The following is a 20,728-nucleotide window of genomic DNA, read 5'->3' as shown; positions in this document are numbered from 1 at the left end:
TGCAGAGAAGGCAATCCCAGAATGCACTGAGAAAAGTTCAGTGGAAAAAAAAAATTCATCCAAGATGGCAGATGGAAATTTCACTCTTTGCCATAAAAAGAGCAAAAAAAAAAACAAGCAAATTTAATTAAAAACTCATTTACACTATTTCAATATTTGTATATATTTTTTTATATTTCTATGCATATTAGAGTGTCACATTTGCTAGTGTAGCCACATGTATAGGATGTGCATAGCTCCAAACTAGTTGTAAACTTTATATTTTCAGATATTTATTTACTTTTAATTAAAATTAAAGTAATTTTAATGCGCTTTTGTCAGTTTGATTAGTTTCAGTTTTTATCTCTCTATGTATTTTTGTAGTAATTATTGTAGTACATCAAATTAAATTAAATTGAGAAATGTTGAGTAATTGTTTTTTCTTTGCGCACAAAAATTGTTCTAGTAGCTTTATAAAACTATGGTTAACCACTGATATCACATGGAAAAATTCATTCAAATTAATTTGTGTTCCAAAGATGAACGGAAGAATAATGGGTTTGAAACGACACGAGGGCGAGTAATTAATGACAGAATTTTTAAAAACTATTATAACCCTTGAAATCATTACTTGTACCATTTATACTACAAAATGGCAAGGAAGTGCATAAGTATGTGAACTGGGACGCACCTAATGTGCATTATGTGCAGAATATTTACACAAGAAGTCCAGACGCTAAGCAAACAAAGCTAAAGCTTGAATACAAAACAGTTACCGCTATCTCACAAAGCACCACATGAAAACATCTAAGAGTTTATTTGACTCGACTCGTCTAACTAGTCTAAACCATTGCTTAATGACATAAAGGGTGTCCTTGTGTGTGCATTAAGAGATGTTAGCCCATATTATGAGAGCCTCTTTTGTGTGATGGCGGTGAACCAAATGCCCTCAGCTCAAGGTTCATCTATTCTGCATTAGCGTCACGGTCACATGACTCGAGCTGATTGCTGGAGTGATAAGGCCTGAGGTTCGGCCCCTCATGACCCTCCCGGCTCTGATTAGGCCTTCTAAGATAACCGCCTCACGCATTCCCCCTTCAGCGGAAACATGCTCCATTTACAACACAAATAAACCGAGATGGGAGCAAAGTCCGTCGGTGTGCATGCATGGGACAAATCCAAGTAAATGGAGTTCGATTGAGATGATTCAGGGTTGAATCTGAAACTAACTTTTGCGAGGCACGTCTATAGGTGTGCGTGTAGCGTGAGACTCAACCTGAAGTAGCTGGAGGCCCTTTTCTAATAATGGTTTAAACGCAGCAGATGGTGATTCATAGTTGTGCAAGAGCATAACCCATGTAAATCCTCACAAATATGGCAATATTTCTCAATGAAAAGGCAGGTCTGAACTGATCGGAGGCTGAATGCAGTAACGGATGGAATAACTCAGAAAGTGTACTGTACACAACAATTAAGAAGCGAATGCACGCTTATCACGCAATGTCAACAAAGCACATGCTTATTTTAACACGCTGGCACGTGAGTTTTCGATTCTGATTGCCAAAACACACGTAAGCCATGATCTGAACTTAAAACTAATTTAACAATAAATGCTTAATATAACATTTAGATCAGTGGTTCTCATCCTTTTTGGACTCCAAGGCCCACCATTGATCACAACAATATTCAAAGGATGGGTAACATTTTCAGCTTTACTGGAAAATTTCAGTTTTTTTTTCAATAAATTTTTTCCTTTTAATCATACATTTATTTTTGATCAAATATTTTAGATTTTGGAATAACTAGAAAAAGTTTTATTCTTATTTTATATATATATATATATATATATAAACAAATACCCCAGTATTTATAAAAAATACCAATGGTGTTTTAAAATTTTATTAATTTATGGGACCGTTCCAGGTCCTGAAATCACACGTGTAAATCCTGTTTCTTCAAGGAATAAAACAACAGTTGAGGGGGTGAACTAAAATACAAAATATCTTGATATTCAGTCATTTCTGCTAATTTCAAAGCTTGTTTCATCTAGTTTTACGTAATCTTGAGGCCCTCTTGGAAGTTTGCTAAGGCCCCCTAGTGGGCCCCGGACCCCTGGTTTATTTTTTGCGCATCTAGTCTCTTTAAAATCCTTTTTTAAAAATACTTACTTGAATAACAGCAAAAAAAGGGAAAAGTTTAAAAAAAGCAATTTGCCTGTTGTGTGGGAAGCCTGGTTTATGTAAAACAAACACAGTAAACTCTAAATAGGCGTAGCTTTAACTAATGTTAAAAAGTCACTCATTAGCTGGTGACAAAAGTTGGTAAAGAAAAAGTTACTTATAAAGAAAAGCAGATTGGCTTTCTTCCCAGTGACACACTAATGACCTGATGATTCATAAGCATTGTCTGTGTTCATTTAGTCTTCCACGGCACGTCTTTTATTTGTATCATCTCAAGCAGTTTTGTGAATACAAAACTGAGCAAAGCTTCACGTTCTAGAATCTTTCTCCTATGTAGGCGTGAGAAGAAAGAGGTTTTCTGAGAATAGAACAAACATAAACACACACAGCCTTAGGCGAAATGCATCAAGCCCTTCCTTTTTCCTCCCTCCGTCCAAAAACGTACATGATAATTCAGTGTTTCTTTGAGAGCCTACAGTGGACATCGCATTCACAAACCCTGTGACCTTTTGTCTTTCAGCAGAGCATCAGCACAGGTTCTGTTTATATTCCACAACATGCAGACAGGAGAGAAACAAAACCTGTTTGGATATGTAGAAAAACTCGATACGATCTTTGCCCTATCTGTGACTCACATGGAGCCTTTGTTGCTGTTGTTCAGGGCTGAATTGATCATGCGTGTTAAAAAAAAAAGAAATTCAGTTCACGCTCTTATGTTCCTTGCTGTGTCTGGATATCAGGGTTGGCATGATACAATAATCGGTCAATGTTCTAAATATAAATATAGAGATTTTCTATTAGCGTGCAGCATTTAAGATATGATCTGTTTGAACTAATGCCTGACAATGTCTACAGTAACATCCTATTCAACCGGCAACCCGCAGGCCAATTCTGACTCACGGAGGATGTCAGTTAACTTCCCTAAAAAGATATTCTTCCGTTCAAAAGTTTTTTTTTTTTATTTGTTTTTTTTTATATTTATATTCAGCAAGGACACATTAAATTGATCAAAAGTGACAGTAAAGACGTTTAAAATGCTGCCAAAGATTTATATTTCAAAGAATGAAACATGGTAAAAATATTGAGCAGCACAACTGTTAATAATAATAAATGTTTCTTTGACAGAAAATCAGCATATTATAATGATTTCTAAAGGATCACATGACAGAGAAGACTGGAGAAATTCAGCTCTGCCCTCACAGGAATAAATTACATTTTAAATCAAATTAAAATAGAAACTAGTTATTTTAAATTATATTAATATTTCGCTATAATACAATTTTTTACTGAATTTTTAATCAAACAGATGCAACCTTGATGAGCAAAAGTGACTTAAAAACATTTTTAAATCTTACCAACTTCAGATTTTTGAACCGTAATGTATGTAGTACCGATACTGGAGTTTATTTTTCTATAAGTTATTTCCTTGATTTTTTTTTTTTTTTTTTTTTTTTTTTTTATGCATGACTAATCCTCTAAGACTAAAACGTCACACCTGAACGTGCATCTCAGCTGTCAATCATTCAGTTTACAAGTTTACAGTGCCATCACATCATTCTCCAAGCACCTTCTTATCCAATAACCGGATGATACTAGCATAACATTATACACCTAGCACTGAAGTGCACTCCTGTTTTATAGCCGTTCACTACAGCTGATTGGATTCACGGTTTCGGTTATAAACCAGTTTGTAAAGCAGTTTTGGTTGACATTGTAAATGTACTCATTTTGAATTTCCTGCTAGATGAAAATGAAAGCTAATACACTGATACATAATTCAAAACGCAGACAATAAACATTACACCGTACTGCAGAACTGCTATCCAAACAGTTTTTTGCTGGCCTGCATGCTTAAAGATTTTTTGTTCATTTGACTTGATGTTCAATTTGAGCATCTCTGTTCTATGCATTGCCATGCCGTTTATACACGACCTAGCAAACGAATTACAAAGAAAACAAATTAGTGCTGAGCAAACGATCCGCCAGTCTTTCTGCACACTGATTCCAATAAAGGATTCGCTTCCTAATCCCACAGGAAGACCCCCTCTCAAAGAGCCTGAGCCTTGTAGTGCCTCAGGTCAAAATGACAGACAGGGCCAGAGCTGAGAGGCTCTACCGCCTGAACACACACACACACACACGGGTCTGAAAATATTTTTTTTATCCTGCATCTATGAAGGTAGACCACAACTGGATGCACTGAACCAAAATATTTACACTCTCCACAAGTACATTAGTAACCTGTGGCCTTACTAGCTATTGATTTGACCCATAAATATTATTGGTATAAATAAATCAATTTAGGTTAAATCAGTTATCTTTCGATTCGAACAAAACCTAATAATATATATAGCCATTTTAGGCTACTATTCGTATCAGTGTGCTTGCTGTTAATGACACTAGATGGTACAACAGAAACTGCTCTCATATAACTACTGCCAAGAGTATGTTTTTAGATATTATGATTTCATTTAACTGTCTACCCACCTCTCCTTTCTTTTTTTCTAATGTTGCATTTCCTTCGCGTACACATGTAGCTTCTTTCAGTGCTTGTCTCCTGACGCTAAACTTCATTTGCAATATATTTGCATACAAGCATCCCTGCTATCCTATTGGCTGCCAGATGAACTCAAGGCCCATGGGCAGATATTAAATATCAATGTAGCGCAGATGACTGACTGTCTTGTGTTGAAACGATAACTGAAGAAACATTTTATCATTGGAACGCACTTCAGTGTTTTAAACCACCGCTTTAAAATGCTGGTTATGTGTATCCTATGTTGTTGTTGTTGTTGTTGTTGTCGTTCCTCCTGCAAAGAACACACAGTATGTGTTTGTCAAATGTGCTTCCTTACCTGAGAAATTCCTGCAGACATGTATCGCAGAATCGGTGTCCACATGTGGAAACTTGGACGGGTTCCCTCATTGCTTTGCTACACAGAGGACACTGAAAGCGTCTCTTGGGCTTCTCCAGGAACTTGTAGTCAAACCCCGGCATTGCTGCTGTTTACAGTGAGCGTCTATAGGACCTGGCGTTTGTTGTCCTCCGCTTGCAAAGGCGCGGTGACAGAGTCCTTCACGAAAGCTGATATTCACTTGCCAACGATACACAAGCTCCGTCGGTATTGTTCCGTCTCAGCTTTTCTCTTTCGAGCAACACGGCTCGATCCAGCATCAGGGTGACAGCTTAAACCCAGCGATGTGTCGGTGGCACGAGGCTGTCAATGCAGCGCTGGTGCTCGCAGATGAACCGAGATGAAGAGAAACGCGACGAGAGCCGTTCACAGCAGCTGTCGAGAATAACACTGACAGCCCGGAGACAAAGCTCGGATCCCATCTGTTTAGGTATATAAAGCCCCACCCACTATGCATGAGGGAGGAGCCTAATTTAAATCTCTCTCAGCCCAGCAGAAATCAGACGGGGAAGCTTATTTACAGTTGTGTACAGTAATGCTAACTGTGCGCATTATAATGTAACCAAGTAAGGGGATTATTTAAACGCTTTTCTGTAAATCATTTTCAGGATTTCTCTTGAGGTTCTCCTCACACCTGAATCTTGGTCTTAGAAACTTTTTAACAAAACGTTTTTGTGGTAGCCTGTGCTTGCGATATGAACACCTTGCATAGAATAAAAATAAATAAAAGAGAGCTGAGATGGCTGGCTGGTTTTAGTTGGTCTTCCAGCCTGGACATAGCTTTTTTTTTTTTATCTGGTCATACTGGTCCTAGTTGGCCAGGCTAGGAGACCAGCTTAAACCATCCATCCAGCTAGTTTTAAATGTTTTCCCAGACTGACCAGCAAAAAACTGACCAAATACCCTCTTATTTATATACTGTGTTTATAATATAATTCTAATTCATTAGAATTTTTGTGCTTGATTCAAGGTTGTACGAAAACGTAGGCTATAGTGTTTGCATTTTTATTTTTGAGCTGTTGGAAATAGCAGTTAATCTATTTTATTGATATTTTGCGACTTTTTCTCATTTAGGGCCATGAACCTGCATGCAAAGTGAGGACACTGATGTGTTTTGAAGTGCACACAAATAATTTTCTGACGATTTTAATGTTTGGGGGTCAATTTGACCCACATTTTTTTTTTTGTACAGACCCAAATTAAATATATTTATTGGGTATATGTTGTTATATTGGTGTTTTGCTGCGCTTGAAAGGGGGAAAAATACGCTTTTTCTAACTATTTTCAGTGCTGAAAAAGACTTTCTCGGACTCAGATGGTAAAAGTGGGCTATCATTTCTATTTTCAATGTAGGCTATGAAATACTATTTAACTCATCTTTTTCTTCCAGAAATGTTGTGACTTTTTCTCATTTAGGTGCCATGAACACGTTGTGTTCCAAATTTGAAGTTGATATAAAAAATTAAATAAACTTGTCATGAACTAATCTTTTACTGTTCCCACATATGTCACAAAAACAGTGATACAGTTTTTGTTATGAATTGTTTGCACTGCGTGACAAATACTGATATTAAAATGTTTCTGTTCATACCTGATTCCTCCTTGTTTTTAATAATGTGATACTTAGGGAATTGCATTGAAGGCAATTAGGGTCAATTTGACCAGCTCCATTAAAATCTTACCCAGAAATCAAACATCATACGAAATTTACTATGAAAAAATATATGAACAATATTAATTTAAATATACATTTAGAATGCAAACTAATTAACTGTTTAAAAAGTGCATATTTATTTAAAAAAATTACAAAGGCAATAACTGGACTCCTGGTGATGAAAGGTTGCAGAAAGTTATTTGTAAGGCAAACGACTCCCTCTATCGGTGAGAAGCTGACGCAATAGTGTACGCGCAAGAGCAGACATTACGTCAACAACAACAGCACAAAAGATGGAATTAGAGTTAAATAGCTTATTAGAGTTAGCATATTTCATAGCTCGGCTTCAATTAAACATATTAAACTCTCGTCAACGTTACATATGTTGTGCATGGAAAAGCGCGCGCTGCATTAGGGACACGTTGTGAGCATCACGTATTGCAAAAGAATTACATCATAGCATGATGGACGCATGAGCTAGATCTGTGCATCATGCCAGGATAAAACACGAGTATGCTTTTTGATTTGCAATAACATTAATATTTATTGTGATTGTTCTTCTGGCTATAAAATACTACACTGTTTAAGGTCTTTGTTAATTTTGTCTAATTTAATGTATAATCGCTGAGTAATTAAATTAACAACATGTATCTAGGATTAGTTGCACATAATTATGCATAATTTACTGTTATAACAACAGTAAATGTGTGACAATGAGAGTGAACTAAGTATAATTAATAATTCTTAGTGATTATAATTACATTAACAATTAAACTATTATTTATATTAGCAGTAGTGGTGATATAAAATGACATTTACATGTAGTGATTTAGCAGATGCTTTTATCCAAAGCGACTTACAAATGAGGACAATGGAAGCAATCAAAACAACTAAAGAGCAATGATACACAAGTGCTATAACAAGACTCAGTTAGCTTCACACAGCACTTGTAGCAGGGATTTTCTTTTATATTATATAATAAAACAAATCAAAACCAAAAAAAACCCAGATATAATTCAATTCAAGAATAGAAAAAGAATAGAGCCTGATAGTGTTAGATGCCTTCGTCTTTTGCTTTTTGTTAAATAATAATATATATATATAAAAAGGTAGCAATATGGTGAATATATTTTCTAGACAATGAATACATATTAAATACTAAAGCTTTTTGAAATCATTTATTTTTGTCCACAAGAATGTTTACATAGGACCTGTCATAATGTTGAGGAAAACATTATGATACATACACTTTGGAAATTATGTTTCAGCTTTAAGTTATGTGGAAACATAAGCAGCATTTATTATGTTCTTTAAAAAAAGTTTTTTTTTTACTTTTTCTTCCAGACAGTCTGACCTCAGTAAGGCATTATTTACAATGCTACATATTTTATTATTATTATGAATAATAATAAGGACATAATTAAGTAAGATTTTTTTGCACAATAAAAAGTAATATGTAATACTGCAAACACAGAATTTGAACAATTCTGTTGGCATAAGTTAATAGGCATATATATTTGGTCAAAAAAAGCTTTACTAATCTGGAAATCATATTACACTATAAATGCATAAACTGCATGACTTCAAATCTCAGTGAACACACACCATCATGTCATGGACAGGAGTGGAGCGGCTCTTCTGCTGCGTGTGTGCAGTCATTTGGGCGGTGATGTCACTTCGGAACAGCCTCTTCAAAAAACGCTGAGGAGAGAAATGATAAGCCAGAATATAGTCACTGGGTTTTTATCAGACTGACAGCAACCTTTGTAATGCCAAATCTACAACAGATCATTACAATAAATACATTAGATTCCAGTCTAGATTCAAGATCTGTCAACATCCGTAAAAGAGACGATAGCTGCACATTACGTTTCACAGCCAACAGTGTGTTTCCATGGCAACAAGCCACTGACGTGACAGTGTAAGGGTGGCTCTCATCGAGCTGCACTGCCTTTGGTTTCCCAGAATCCTCCTCTTTCCGTCCAAGCCGACCACGTGCCCCTTTACCCCAGGTGTACACTTCCCCCTCTGAGAATCAAAGAGCAGAACATTTACTCACAGTTCTGAACATCATTAGGTTGGATAACATCTTTGTTTCTTTGCATGTCAGATCCTGTGAGAATCATGAATGAACAAAGACAATATGAAAGAATAAAGGTCTTCAGAGTCTTCTGGACACAGTCGGGGTTACATGACCTTTAGCCACGTCACATTAATTAGCCTACCTGCCCCCACTGAAGCACATTCTGTGACTGAAGCAGTTAATGGCATGATGGCAGCCTTGTCTGAACTGCAGTGCCATTCAAGTGCTGTTGTTTGTTATAGTTTGGTTAAAACATAGTATTTTATCTTATAGTTTCATAAAAACCATTAAATATTTTTGTATTGTGGCAGAGTTTTCCTCAAAATTTTCATAAACATAAAAAAAATTAATAAATAAATAAATAAATATATATATATATATATATATATATATATATATTTTTTTTTTTTTTTTTTTTTTTTTTTTTTTTTTTTTTTTTTTCTTTGTTTTTTTTTTTTTTTGCATTAAACAACATTATTTTCCTCTATTTGCCATTAACATAATGCAAAACAATTGAGAATTTTTCACGGTAATTGCTTTTTTTATGTAATCTTATCAAGTAAGCTAAAACAAGAACTTAATAAATTCTCAATTTTCCTATTTCCCCTCTAAATCATTTATGTATTTATTTGGTTAGTGCTGGGTCATAGCTGGGGTTTGCAGGGCCCCGGTGCAGGTTGTACAAGTGGGCCCTGTTTGAATTTGTTTCATTTGTATGTTCGTTCTATTTAATTATTTGTGCTATTTACACAATGTTTAAGCTTGTTAAAGTTCTAGGTGTCCTAGTACAGAAACCGAATAATAAAATGTAAAATAGCACTGCATAGTCTTAAGTGTAAAAAAAAAAAAATATACAGTCAAACCAAAATGTTTTCAGATACAGTACCTTCAACATTTCTCACATTATCACAGTTTATTTGCTAGTTTAGAAAATGGTAATATAATAGAACAAGATCTCAGAGTTAAACTGTCAGAACAAATTCATCTTGATAATGTCAGATAATTTGATAAAAAGGTGGGTAATGGATTACAATCAAACAAAACTTTATATAACTGTCAGTATGCCAATATTTTACACAACTATCAATTCTTTGTTGAGCAATGTTTAATTTTGTTAAGTCTGTGGTTAAATAGCAATTAAAGAAAAAAAAAAAACAAATAAGCAAAACATGGTCAGGTCAAAAATGTTTGAATCATTTTTGGTCCCAAATTGTTTTGAACAATTTCACTGGTAGTCCACAGTGTGAAGAATTTTTGGGTATAATATTTCACAAATTCGTTTTATTTTGCTGTACTCACTTACATTAATTAACTATAGTGTCCTGCACCCACTAATAAAAAATGTCAAAATATTATATCTGGTGTCTGAATAATTTCTGGTTTTGCTGTGGATTAACTCTTGTTAAAATAATTCATTCAAGAGCAGTAAGTGATATCTTTCATTTTCTTGGATTAACATTACAATTAAAATGAGGTGCGGTCACTTTAAGAGACGATGCATCCATTATTATAATACAGATCAGATTTCTTTCTCCACTGTTTACTTTCAATTAAGACATAACCGACAGTTTTTTCGAAAATACTTTCCAAGACAGGTATTTTGACATCGTTTTGCATGTATTTGTTGATACAAAAGCAAGAAGGGGCAAATTCAGTGTTCAATGGCTTTGAAACGCGTCTCTCTGCATGTGCCCTTTGCGAACAGAACACTGTGCGCTGGTGCGGAATTGTGCTTTTTCAAAAAAAATTCTGTTTGCATGTTTAAACTGCGAATTGTGTTTGTTTGTTCAAGTGCAGCAGGATGCCAAGGAGAGCTCGGGTTTGGTGTTGCTGTCCGTGAGACGCGGCTCTCTGTGTGCGCACCAAGCACGGCGCGCGATTACTCAGTCTTGTGTTTTAAACTCTTTTGAATGTTTAAAACGGCAAGGCTTAAAACATGTGAAAATTATAAGTAATCATGACGACGCACTGCAGTGTCCCATCAACTGTCTTGAGCGTTTTTTTAGGCTGGCCTAAAGTCGGTTCAGATCATTGAGTCTTGAAGAAGTCTTGCTATTTGTTTTTGCTATAATAAGATAAAACACTATATTACAATAATTACAATCAACACTGAAAAAATCTGGATCATCAGAAATGCATTACAATAATGATATACTTTACTGACTGTCATTAAACAATTTTTACACTGCTAAAAACAGACTTCATTTTCATTTCTTTTGATTTCGGGGTGAAATGTGACCTGTTTTGTGAGATTCACTTGTTTACCTGCTCCGATAGCCAGAGTGAACGCATCACCACACGCGGCCATGGTGATCCCCTGCAGGCCTGACACTTGATAGGGCACTCGACTGCTTCGGCGGGAACTGCAGCCAAGCTGCCCATGCTGGTTACTGCCGAAGGTGAAACACTGACCTTTCTCTGCATTTAGGACACATATTCATAGTCTGTGAGTCGGTCCTCAGACTGAACTGTAAACAGTGTAAATGAAGTTCTCTGACCTGTGACTGCAACAGAGTGTGCTGTGCCGATGTCTATATACACAATCTTCTCAACACTGAGAGGAGCCGACTGGACGGGCTGGAACGTGTGGACCTCCTCCACCTGACAGTGAGACGGGGGCTCCTCTGTGCCAGAGACCTTATCCAAACCCAGCTTGTTAAACCTGCATTTAAGATGGTTATTTATTCATTCAAATCTTACTTTAGCAGCCCTATGTGAAAAAGAAGTGCCCTTAGCACTTTTAATTCTGTCATTAATTACTCACCCTCATGTTGTTCCAAGCCCATATGACTTTCATTCACCTTCAGAACACAAATTAAGATATTTTGGATGAAATCCGAGAGCTTTCTGACCCTGCACCCTCTGTCCCAGCAAGGGAACTACCACAGTCAAAGTGCAGAAAGGTAGTAAGGACATCGTTACAATAGTCCATGTGACATCAGTGCTTTAACCGTAATGTTAGGAAGCTACAAGATACTTCTTTTTGTGTGCTAAGAAAAAAAAAAACTTAACTCAACTATTTTTTCTCTTCCACGTCAGTCAGAATCACAGCAAAAACAAAGGTCTTACAAGTTTGAAATGACTTTAGTAATTAATGACAGAATTTTCATTTTTGGGTGAACTATTCTTTAAAGTACTTTTTCTTTTTAAACTGCACTTTGTAATAATGTAAAAAAAAATAAAAAATAGAGTACATTTTTAAATTTAAATTTGTAATTATTGATTTAATCATTTTTGCTGTGATTTAAAGAACACTTCCTTTAATGGGTTGAATAATATCTTAATTATAATTGTATTACATTAAAAGGTAATATATATTTTATTAAATTGCAGAGTCATTACAAATGTATATACATGACATAAAAGTTTCAATAGAAATTAGAAGTAATTAGGAAATTACATATAAAGATGTACTTAAGTCCTACTTAAATGGGTAAAAAAGCTAAAGTTTATTGCAATTAAGCGTCTGAAAACATTACCTTCAGTTTGCATTTAAAGGAATAGTTCATTAATTTCTTTCTGTCCACTGAACACAAAAGAAGAATGATGATGTATGATTGAAGAATGTGAGTAACCAAACAGTTTCTGGTCCCCACTGACTTTCATTGTATTTTTCTATACTATGCAAGTCGATGGGGACCAGCGACTGTTTGTTTCCCAACATTCTTCAGAATATCTTCTTTGATATTCCACAGAAGAAAGAAACTCACACAGGTTCGGAACAACACGAGGTTGAGTAAAAGCTGACATAATTTTCATTCTTATTACATTTATATATTTACTTCTGTAATAAATACTATTTTGTATGGTAAAGTGTATTTTTTTTTTATTTTACAACCACATCTGGTAAGTCTGTAAGAAAAAAAGATATTTCGCACTCAGACGGTACGATGGTGTGACTGACAGGGTGTGACAGTTATTCAAAATATGGACATTGTGTTGGTCATTTCCTGTGATGAAATGTCTTCAGCATTCACGGTTCTTTCAAATGCTAGAGCAGGAATGAGGAGTGTGAACTCCCTAAACTGGTTTAGCAATCTGAAAAACTGCCTAAACAGCTAAGAAAGAAATTCATTGAGATACATTTTTTTACATTTTGGGATTCATTATTGTTTATAATTGTGATTAGATTTGTGGCAGGTTCATTAACCAGTGAATCTGTGACAGTCAACCACATGCTAACTAGAGGACATTTTGAGTACCTGTTGTTCCCACAGGCCAGAATCTGGTGCTGTGTGCTGATGATCATGGAGCAGTCGATCCCACACAGCACACGCTGGGCTTCAAAATCAGCCGGCAAACTCACCTGCTGTGGGCAGTTGTGGCAGTCGTGAGATGCCAATCCCAGCCGGCCTGTCGGACAGAGAGATAACAGAGAGTGAGTGCGATAGAGAGAGAGAAAGTGAGGGAGAGGAGGACGACGAGGCACAAAATACCAGGTCTGCCTGGAGGCGCTGCTACTGTCTACAAGAGTACAAAGAGAAACCCGAAGAAACACAGTGTTCGAGTGACAAGTGATGTTGCTCATTTACCGTTGTCTCCTCGCCCCCAGGAGAAAACCTCTCGCTCATTGGTCACTGCCAGGACGTGGGATGCTCCACAAGACACTTGAACCAGCTCATAACCCAGCAGAGCCTCCACTATCTTGGGCTGAATGCAAAGACAGGAACAAGAAGAACCATGAATACAAAAAAGATTTTTACACATTGTAAAGAAAATGAGCGGTGAGTGGTTTGAATGTACAAAAAAATTACTTAATTTTTATTATATTTATTTTGACTTAATAAATATACCTCTAGTATAGTTCTAACATTAAATATTTAATATGCATTTAAATGTAATACTAAATATCTATTTATTTACTTTTATGCTTTTTACACATGTAACTTCATAGTTCATCTTTCTTTACAAATAAAATGTGAAAAAATAGCTGTAAATTTTACAATTAACCATACAGAAAGCTGCAAAACGCAATAAATGAATGAGTAGGTTTGTTGGAAAATGATGAACACATGGCAAAATATGAACAAAATCTTACATCACGGTATAATTATTTTTGCTTTACATAATTTCTTTATGATATCGAAATTCTATATCACAAAAAACTAAAACTAAGCTTAATTAAATAATATAAAAAAAATTCAAGCTCACAGTTGACAAGTAAAGAGTCAGTGATTAAATTAGAATAAATTACTAACTACAAGCAATAGGACAAAATATCTACAGAAGACCATTTAAATGCTACAAACATTGCAGAAGTAATTTATAAAAAATTATAAAAACACTGCATATTCTTCACTGTGTAAAGTTTCAAAAGTGATTTAGTCCAGAGCAGAGAGAGATTTTCTCTCTTTTGTTGTTTGATTAACATGAATGTCAGACAGCAGGGATATTAGACTGCTGTCACTTTAAGAGCTGCCTGGATCCCATATACACTTACATGTGTTTTCTCTCTCAGCTGTTTGCTTTCACTTAAGACCTAAATTACTGTGTTTATGATGATACTTGCAAAGACAGGCATCTTCACAAATTCAAGTGAGTGTATTTAACTGTTCAAAGGCTATAAAGCAGCAAAAATAACTCTGTTCAATTCTGCCGCTCCAGTGCATACAGCAAAATGAGTTCTCTTTCACTGCTGATTGTGTTTCAACAGCTTAAAATCACTTGTTTTTCAAACCGCAATGCAAATGAGAAATTTTTGTGACCACGTAGCACCGCAACGTCAAGTGACCATGTAACCGCAATAAAGCCAAATCTCTACCAAGTGGCAAATTTCAAATTTCCTTTATTTTATATTTTCAGTTTACATTTTTTTTTTTTGTAAATATTTTTAGCTTTTGTAATTTACGTTTTCCTTAAATATAGCTTTAATTTGATTTGATTTACGTTTTAACAATTGCAGTACCTCAACATAAACTTAATTTATTCCATTTATTTGCCAAAGCAACATTTGTAATTTTGTTTTCATCTAATATTCATACATTTTTCCTGCTTTCCTTTTTTTCCCCCTTTGTTTTAGTGAACAATACCAACGTCACAGTGATCCCAGGCCAGCAGGTCATCTTTATTGTTGAGCCCTGATGTCAAAGCTTGAGATTAGTTAGTTTAAATCCTTAGCCTGGTTAACAAGAATAAAAAATACTCCATCGTAAAACAATAGATCTCTCTATATAAGATCATCTAAAAAAACCTACCTGTGTCACATCGTTGAAGTTCCCATGTCCAAGACAACCATTGCTTCCACTTCCAAACGTCATGATTATACCTCTGTCTGTAAAACCGAAAGCAAATTGAGCAGATTATGGTTTCTGTAGCTGATAGGCAAAGACTTAAACAACAACTGTTTCTCTGTCAGTGCAAACCGCTGGAGGAGAAAAGCAAATGAGCCGGAAGTGAGGACCTTTAATCCTCTGTATCTGCTGGTGACTAATGATTCCCCGCAGGGGCGAATGCTAACAGCATATCTTTTACTTTAGAACAGACAAATGTACACCGCTGTGCTACCATGTCAGAGGACAATAGATTAGCCTTTGCAGTGTGAACAAATGGTGCTTAATGAGCTCCGTAGGAAGGATAGTAAAAGGTGTGATTGCATCTTCCTTTCAATCCTTTTTAAACTTTATCCCAAATGTTTAAATTACTCATGGACAGGTCCACTTTGCAGCTTCAAGCTAAGGATTGCCTAATTAGACAGGAAGAGAGCATCTGATGGACATGTCAACTTTGTTTTGGTTTTGTGGCATTAGGGATGAAAAATCGCACGCCTCGACAATATGCTGAGACCTGCATGGAATATTCTGGATCGTAAGAAGCATACCTGTTAGACAGGTGGTGAAGAGATCACCACATGAGACCGATTTGATCGTGACTCCAGACTGGCCCTCCAGGAAGCGGGAGATAAACTGGGCCTGCATCTGCTCAACGGCGCCAGGCAGAGTAGGCTCACCGGATCCAACCGAGGGGGCCTGGCATAAAGTCAAATCGAAATAAACACTGAAAACTGAAAAGAAAATAATATCAGTGAAATTCAATTAGGATGAAGAAAAATGATCATCACACCTCCCATGTGATTAGCTTCCCAGATTTGGTGACGCCCATCTTCTGTGTGCGGCCCAGGGACACTTGAATAACCTCTGTGTTTAACATGGGCAGACGCAGAGGAGTGGAGATGCCACTGCCCCAGGTGTACACGGACGATAACGGCAATGGGTGCATCATCTTTGTCGAAGTAAGACTGGACAGCCCTCCTAATGGAACAAACCACACCAGAAAAGCTTCATGCAGACATGGTGCTTTTAAAACGTATAAATAGTAAATTAAAGACTGCATAAGAAAATAACATCTCACCTCTGGTTCTGGTACCGGTCACACGCCCACCAGGTCTTCCATGAGGGCCTGTTTGTACAGAAGAAAGTGGCTTTTCTATTCTAAAAAAAGAGAACAATTTAATAAAAACAAGGAAGACCAGCTAAATACATATATTGTTTAGCATAACAGATACATATATAAAAAGAGTATCTATTTTCACTGCTAAACAAAATGTATTCACTATGCATAACACGACCAAAAACAATACAGGTAAATGCAGTACAAAACAAAAACATTGTCGGCAAACAAAATGCGTAACAGTCTAAAAACAGTTCTATTTAATAAAATAAAATACACAAATCTGAAAACAGTTCTATTAAATAAGGTAGAAAAATAAAACATTTAGTTAAATTAATGGGCAAACAAAATGCATTTGCAATAATTAAAACAAGTTCCAAAAATAGTACTATTAAATGCAGTGAAAACAAACAAAAAAGAAAAAAGAACAGAAAAAATACAAAAGTCTGAAAACAGTGGTAATTAGTCGCTAAACAAAATGCATTTACAGTACTTAACACACATTCCAAACAGAACAATTAAATGCATTAGAAACGTCAAATTAAAATTAAATAAGACAAAATAGTCGTGCCTCCGCATTTTGACGTTGCCTATGTCGGTGTAGAGATTGAGCAATGGCCTGATGCAGATGGGATGAGCCATTATCTCATTGAGCTGGGGTCTTTTGGAGGGGTCCAGATTCAGCATGTTGAGAATGAGTTGTCTCAGTTCTGGACTGTAACGGTCGGAAATGGGGGCAAATGTGCCACTCATGATCTTCAGCACCAAAGCTGGCAGGTTCTGATAACAGAAAAGCAGCTTTGCTCATCATTCAAAATTCATTTAGGAAAAAGAAAATCGTTTAAGATCAAGACAATAAGAAAAATCATCTTACTGCTGCCTCAAAAGCTCTTTTGAGACTAGCAAGCTCATAAAGCACACAGCCCAGGGCCCAGATATCACTCTTCTGGTTGTATGGCTTTCCTTCACACAGTTCTGGAGAGATATAACAAGGTGTCCCCACAACCTGTCATGAAAAAGAGAATCTGAACTGTAAGAAACCACATGCTGTCAAATTCAAAGAACTGCTGCGGTACTTACAGTATAAGCTTTGCTCTTGCTGACAAGAATTTTCGAGATTCCGAAGTCTCCTATTTTTACTATCGTCTGGTGCTTGTCTAGGAGTATGTTCTGGGTTTTGAGGTCCCGATGTAGGATGAGTTTATTGTGCACATGATAAAGGGCCAATAAGATCTGAACAAAGAAGTGTAATATGGTATCTTCATCTAACAGGGAGTTGCAGCGCTTCTGTATGTAATCAGCCAGGGTCCCACCTACAATAATCATATAAAAAATAGCATTAAAGAACATTGCTCCAAATCATAATCCAAAGTGCTTACAAATTAGTCAAAATCAGCAAAGATTAAGTTCTGTACAACCACTGCGACCACCTTTAAATAATACAGAATTATATTAGCATCACAATAATAAATAGTATGAATTTTGCTCCTGATTAAACTGTAGGAACACATTAAGTGACCATCGAAAATAAGTGAAGAAAGTCTATGCCTGGAGCGTATTCCATTGCGATCATTAGCGCCTTGTCCTCAAGGAAGTTTTCATAATACTCAATTATGTTGGGGTGGCTGAGTAACTTGAGGACTTGGCATTCATTCTGGGCCGCGAGGCGTTCATCACGCGTCATCTGCTCAACTGGGATCTCCTTCAAGATCACCTGCGAGCCATCAGTGCGTCTGCGACAAAGGTGCACTATCCTGTGACAGATACAGAAATCAGGATACAAGTGGATTTGTTTCACACCATTTTAAGAGTTTCAAGTTTAACAGCTGAATTCAAAGTTTTACACATTCAGTTGTTCACGGTCTATTTTATCATACTTTTTTGTGGTAACAGCCTAATATACTTTAAAAGAATTATCTTAAACTGAATACAATTTCCAGACATTATAATTGCATAATTGCAAATGAATGAAAATGTATTTTTAGTTTTAAATTGACAGTAAACGTAATTAAATAAACTTTAAAGTGCTTTTTGACCCACTAAAGTAGGTCTTAATTACATCTTTATATGTAATTTCACAATTATTTCTATTACCTTGGGAAAATGTTAAAAACCTCCTGCTGAATATACTTATAAGTAGGCTACGTGCATAACATCTCGGTTAACAGAAATAAAGTAATTATGTCAAAATAAAATTACTATTGAAACATTCATGTCATAAAAGTAAAAAAAAAAATTGTAGTTACACTTTTGTAAAAAAGTTGCATTTTAAATGAGTTAACTTTAAGTGAAATATTAGCTACTGAATAAAACATAAGTTATATTATAATTATTATAATTATTATTAAGTACTTCACATGTGCTTTAGTGTAAGTCAACACATCAAAATAAGTGTATTTCTTTAAATCACGACAAAATATTATTAAAACATAAAGATTTTAATTTTAATTTAAAGTCAAGCTTTTAATTTGACGTTATTAGTCCTTAAAGTGTACTCTCCTGACTCTTAAAGTGTTTTAAGCTTGAAACTTAGAATTTTACTCTCTCTGTTTGCTACCGGACTTTCCAGTCAAGGTTCCAAATTACGACAGCAATTCCAATGAGAACGCTGTAAACATTGCTGTTTTGACAGGCAAATTGTAAAAGCATATGGCGAGCTATTCATTGCTCAACAGTTCTTTTCCCTTTGAAAGGAGAAGTGTCGTAATCTTTTTCGAACTTCTAATGCAACTGTAACTCGTTGAATAGTGTGATACTGGCTCTGTAACATCTACACTGATGGAATGCGGAAACGCGAGAAGTGATGCTCCGTGTGTTCCGTTAGCTCGCGCTCTGATTCTGAGGAGCGTTGCAGATTTGAAGTTCTTCACGGAGTTTCTCAAGTTAAAGTTTTATCGAGTTCAAACGCTTCAAAAGTTGTTTTGTAAAGCAGCTAGCTCAAACAAACAAGTACACGTCACTAAAACAATTTCGCGAACTAAATAATGCGTTTCAGTGTATTTACCCGAACGCTCCTCTGCCGACCACTTTTATCTTCTCGTACTTCTCCATGTTTGCTGGATTCTAAACGCGCCCCGTCACTAGGCAACACTTCCTTTACCCCTACAGAGTTCTAGAGGGGACAAAATACAGCAAGCATGAAGCACTGATTCTGAGAGACCCCATCATCATTTTGGCAAGGGTTATGCTAATTAAGGATGTGAACACATGAGGGGATCAAATATAGTAATTTATGACTGAACTACTGAAAGTTAAGTGTTTGTTTTTTTTTTACAGCTGATAAAGTAGGCATTGACAGAGAGTCTTAATAGTGAAGTTTGTTGCCCATTTGCTGAATGGGCTAGTCTGAATGCTGTCCCTCAGAACTCGAGGTAAATAATCTTCAGGACAGTTCCTGTCAGTGAATGTTTCCTCAGTGTTAATAGGTTACACAATTAATAGGTTTCATTTTATGCTTTGTAAGCCTATCTAGACGGGATCTTTAAAGTGGGTTGAATCACAGATTCTTTTCAAAACCATAATACAGGTAGAACCAGTAACTGTGAGCAGTGGACTAAAGTTTAGACTGCCTCTCCACCACCTGACTGTTATGGTGTCAACTTCATTTTCAGGAAAAAGATTGGTCAGTGGTGATTTAATGCCCTACAACTGAGACAAAATATTTAAAGTATGCTTTTGGTGACCCAACGACTTTTTGTCCTGATTAGACCTTAGCTAGATTTTAAATTGACTAGTTTAAAATTTAATTTAAACTAGTTTAAATTTCAGAGACACATAAAGAACTCTTGTTTGTGAAATGTTTCTTGTTTCTTTTTCAGAATCTTTTAATTAATAATAATTTCATATAATATTTTGTTTGACAATTCCATTGGATGAAACAATGGGTTACATTTTAAAGTGATAGTATTTTTTATTTTATTTGAAGAAATAATTGACGGCAAAATTTAACTTCTTTTAACATCTTTGACTGAGTGAAAATGAGATATTTATAGCAAAAGTCCAGAAAGTAGCAAAATTCAAACTCCTTTAAAAAAAATTATTTTTTGACACATTTCACAGCTGTTCACGCTGACAACGTTCAGTGTTATTTTAGCTGTTATAGTTTTTGTTTATATTTTTTATTATTTCCTTACTTTCTGTTTTCATTTTAGTTAAAAATGTTAGTGTTTTTGTCTTTTTTATTTCTTTTTTTATTATTTGTCTAGTTTTTTATTATTTAATTGCAAGTAATGAATTTTTTATGGTATTAGTTAGCTCGTCAGTTTTTAGTTAGTCGCAATATATATTTTTAAACAATCCAAAAGCACGTCATAAAGTTACTGTAATAGTATCAGAACAGTAGAAAAGTAGCAGTAGTAGAACAGTAACAGTAATATGACTAGTAATATGCTAAAGTAGCACCAGATATTAATAGCTATGTTAAAAAGAATTAGCAGCGCCTGTGAGAATTAAGTTTCGACAGTGCCCTTTCGGTTCATATTGTTCTCTTTCATTACATACAGTTCCAGTGAGTGTGAACACTAAACATTCC

The 20,728-nt window shown here is 35.6% G+C and overlaps 2 protein-coding genes across 3 annotated transcripts in view; both read right to left on the bottom strand.

The window, feature by feature from the left end:
- The window catches only part of traf4a (tnf receptor-associated factor 4a), a 35,617-nt gene extending 30,460 nt beyond the window's left edge, over nt 1–5,157 (bottom strand). Inside the window, exon 1 of the mRNA XM_026282673.1 lies at nt 5,015–5,157. Coding sequence (XP_026138458.1) covers nt 5,015–5,157 — 143 coding nt within the window. The remainder of the gene's footprint in view (nt 1–5,014) is intronic.
- Nucleotides 5,158–7,891: 2,734 nt separating this feature from the next.
- nek8 (NIMA-related kinase 8) lies at nt 7,892–19,302 on the bottom strand. 2 transcript variants are annotated; one of them, XM_026282672.1, is made up of 15 exons: nt 19,202–19,302; nt 17,746–17,951; nt 17,278–17,510; nt 17,072–17,203; nt 16,769–16,977; nt 16,159–16,238; nt 15,871–16,058; nt 15,629–15,776; nt 15,006–15,082; nt 13,344–13,461; nt 13,014–13,164; nt 11,310–11,473; nt 11,077–11,229; nt 8,598–8,756; nt 7,892–8,429 (listed from the first exon to the last, which is right to left on the bottom strand). In XM_026282672.1, the coding sequence occupies exons 1-15, from the start codon at nt 19,246–19,248 to the stop codon at nt 8,401–8,403; spliced, it is 2,094 nt and encodes a 697-aa protein (XP_026138457.1). In that variant the 5' UTR covers nt 19,249–19,302; the 3' UTR covers nt 7,892–8,400. The 2 variants fall into 2 exon arrangements, 1 of the variants encoding a protein (XP_026138457.1); XR_003293844.1 differs by lacking the exons at nt 7,892–8,429; nt 8,598–8,756; nt 11,077–11,229 and having other exon boundaries at nt 11,334–11,473; nt 11,576–13,164.
- Nucleotides 19,303–20,728: the final 1,426 nt, after the last annotated feature.

This window comes from Carassius auratus, chromosome 15, assembly GCF_003368295.1.
Source record: "Carassius auratus strain Wakin chromosome 15, ASM336829v1, whole genome shotgun sequence".
Classification (NCBI taxonomy): domain Eukaryota; kingdom Metazoa; phylum Chordata; class Actinopteri; order Cypriniformes; family Cyprinidae; genus Carassius; species Carassius auratus.
The sequence above is the reverse complement of the archived record's forward strand: the minus strand, read 5'-3'. Positions and strand labels throughout refer to the sequence as shown.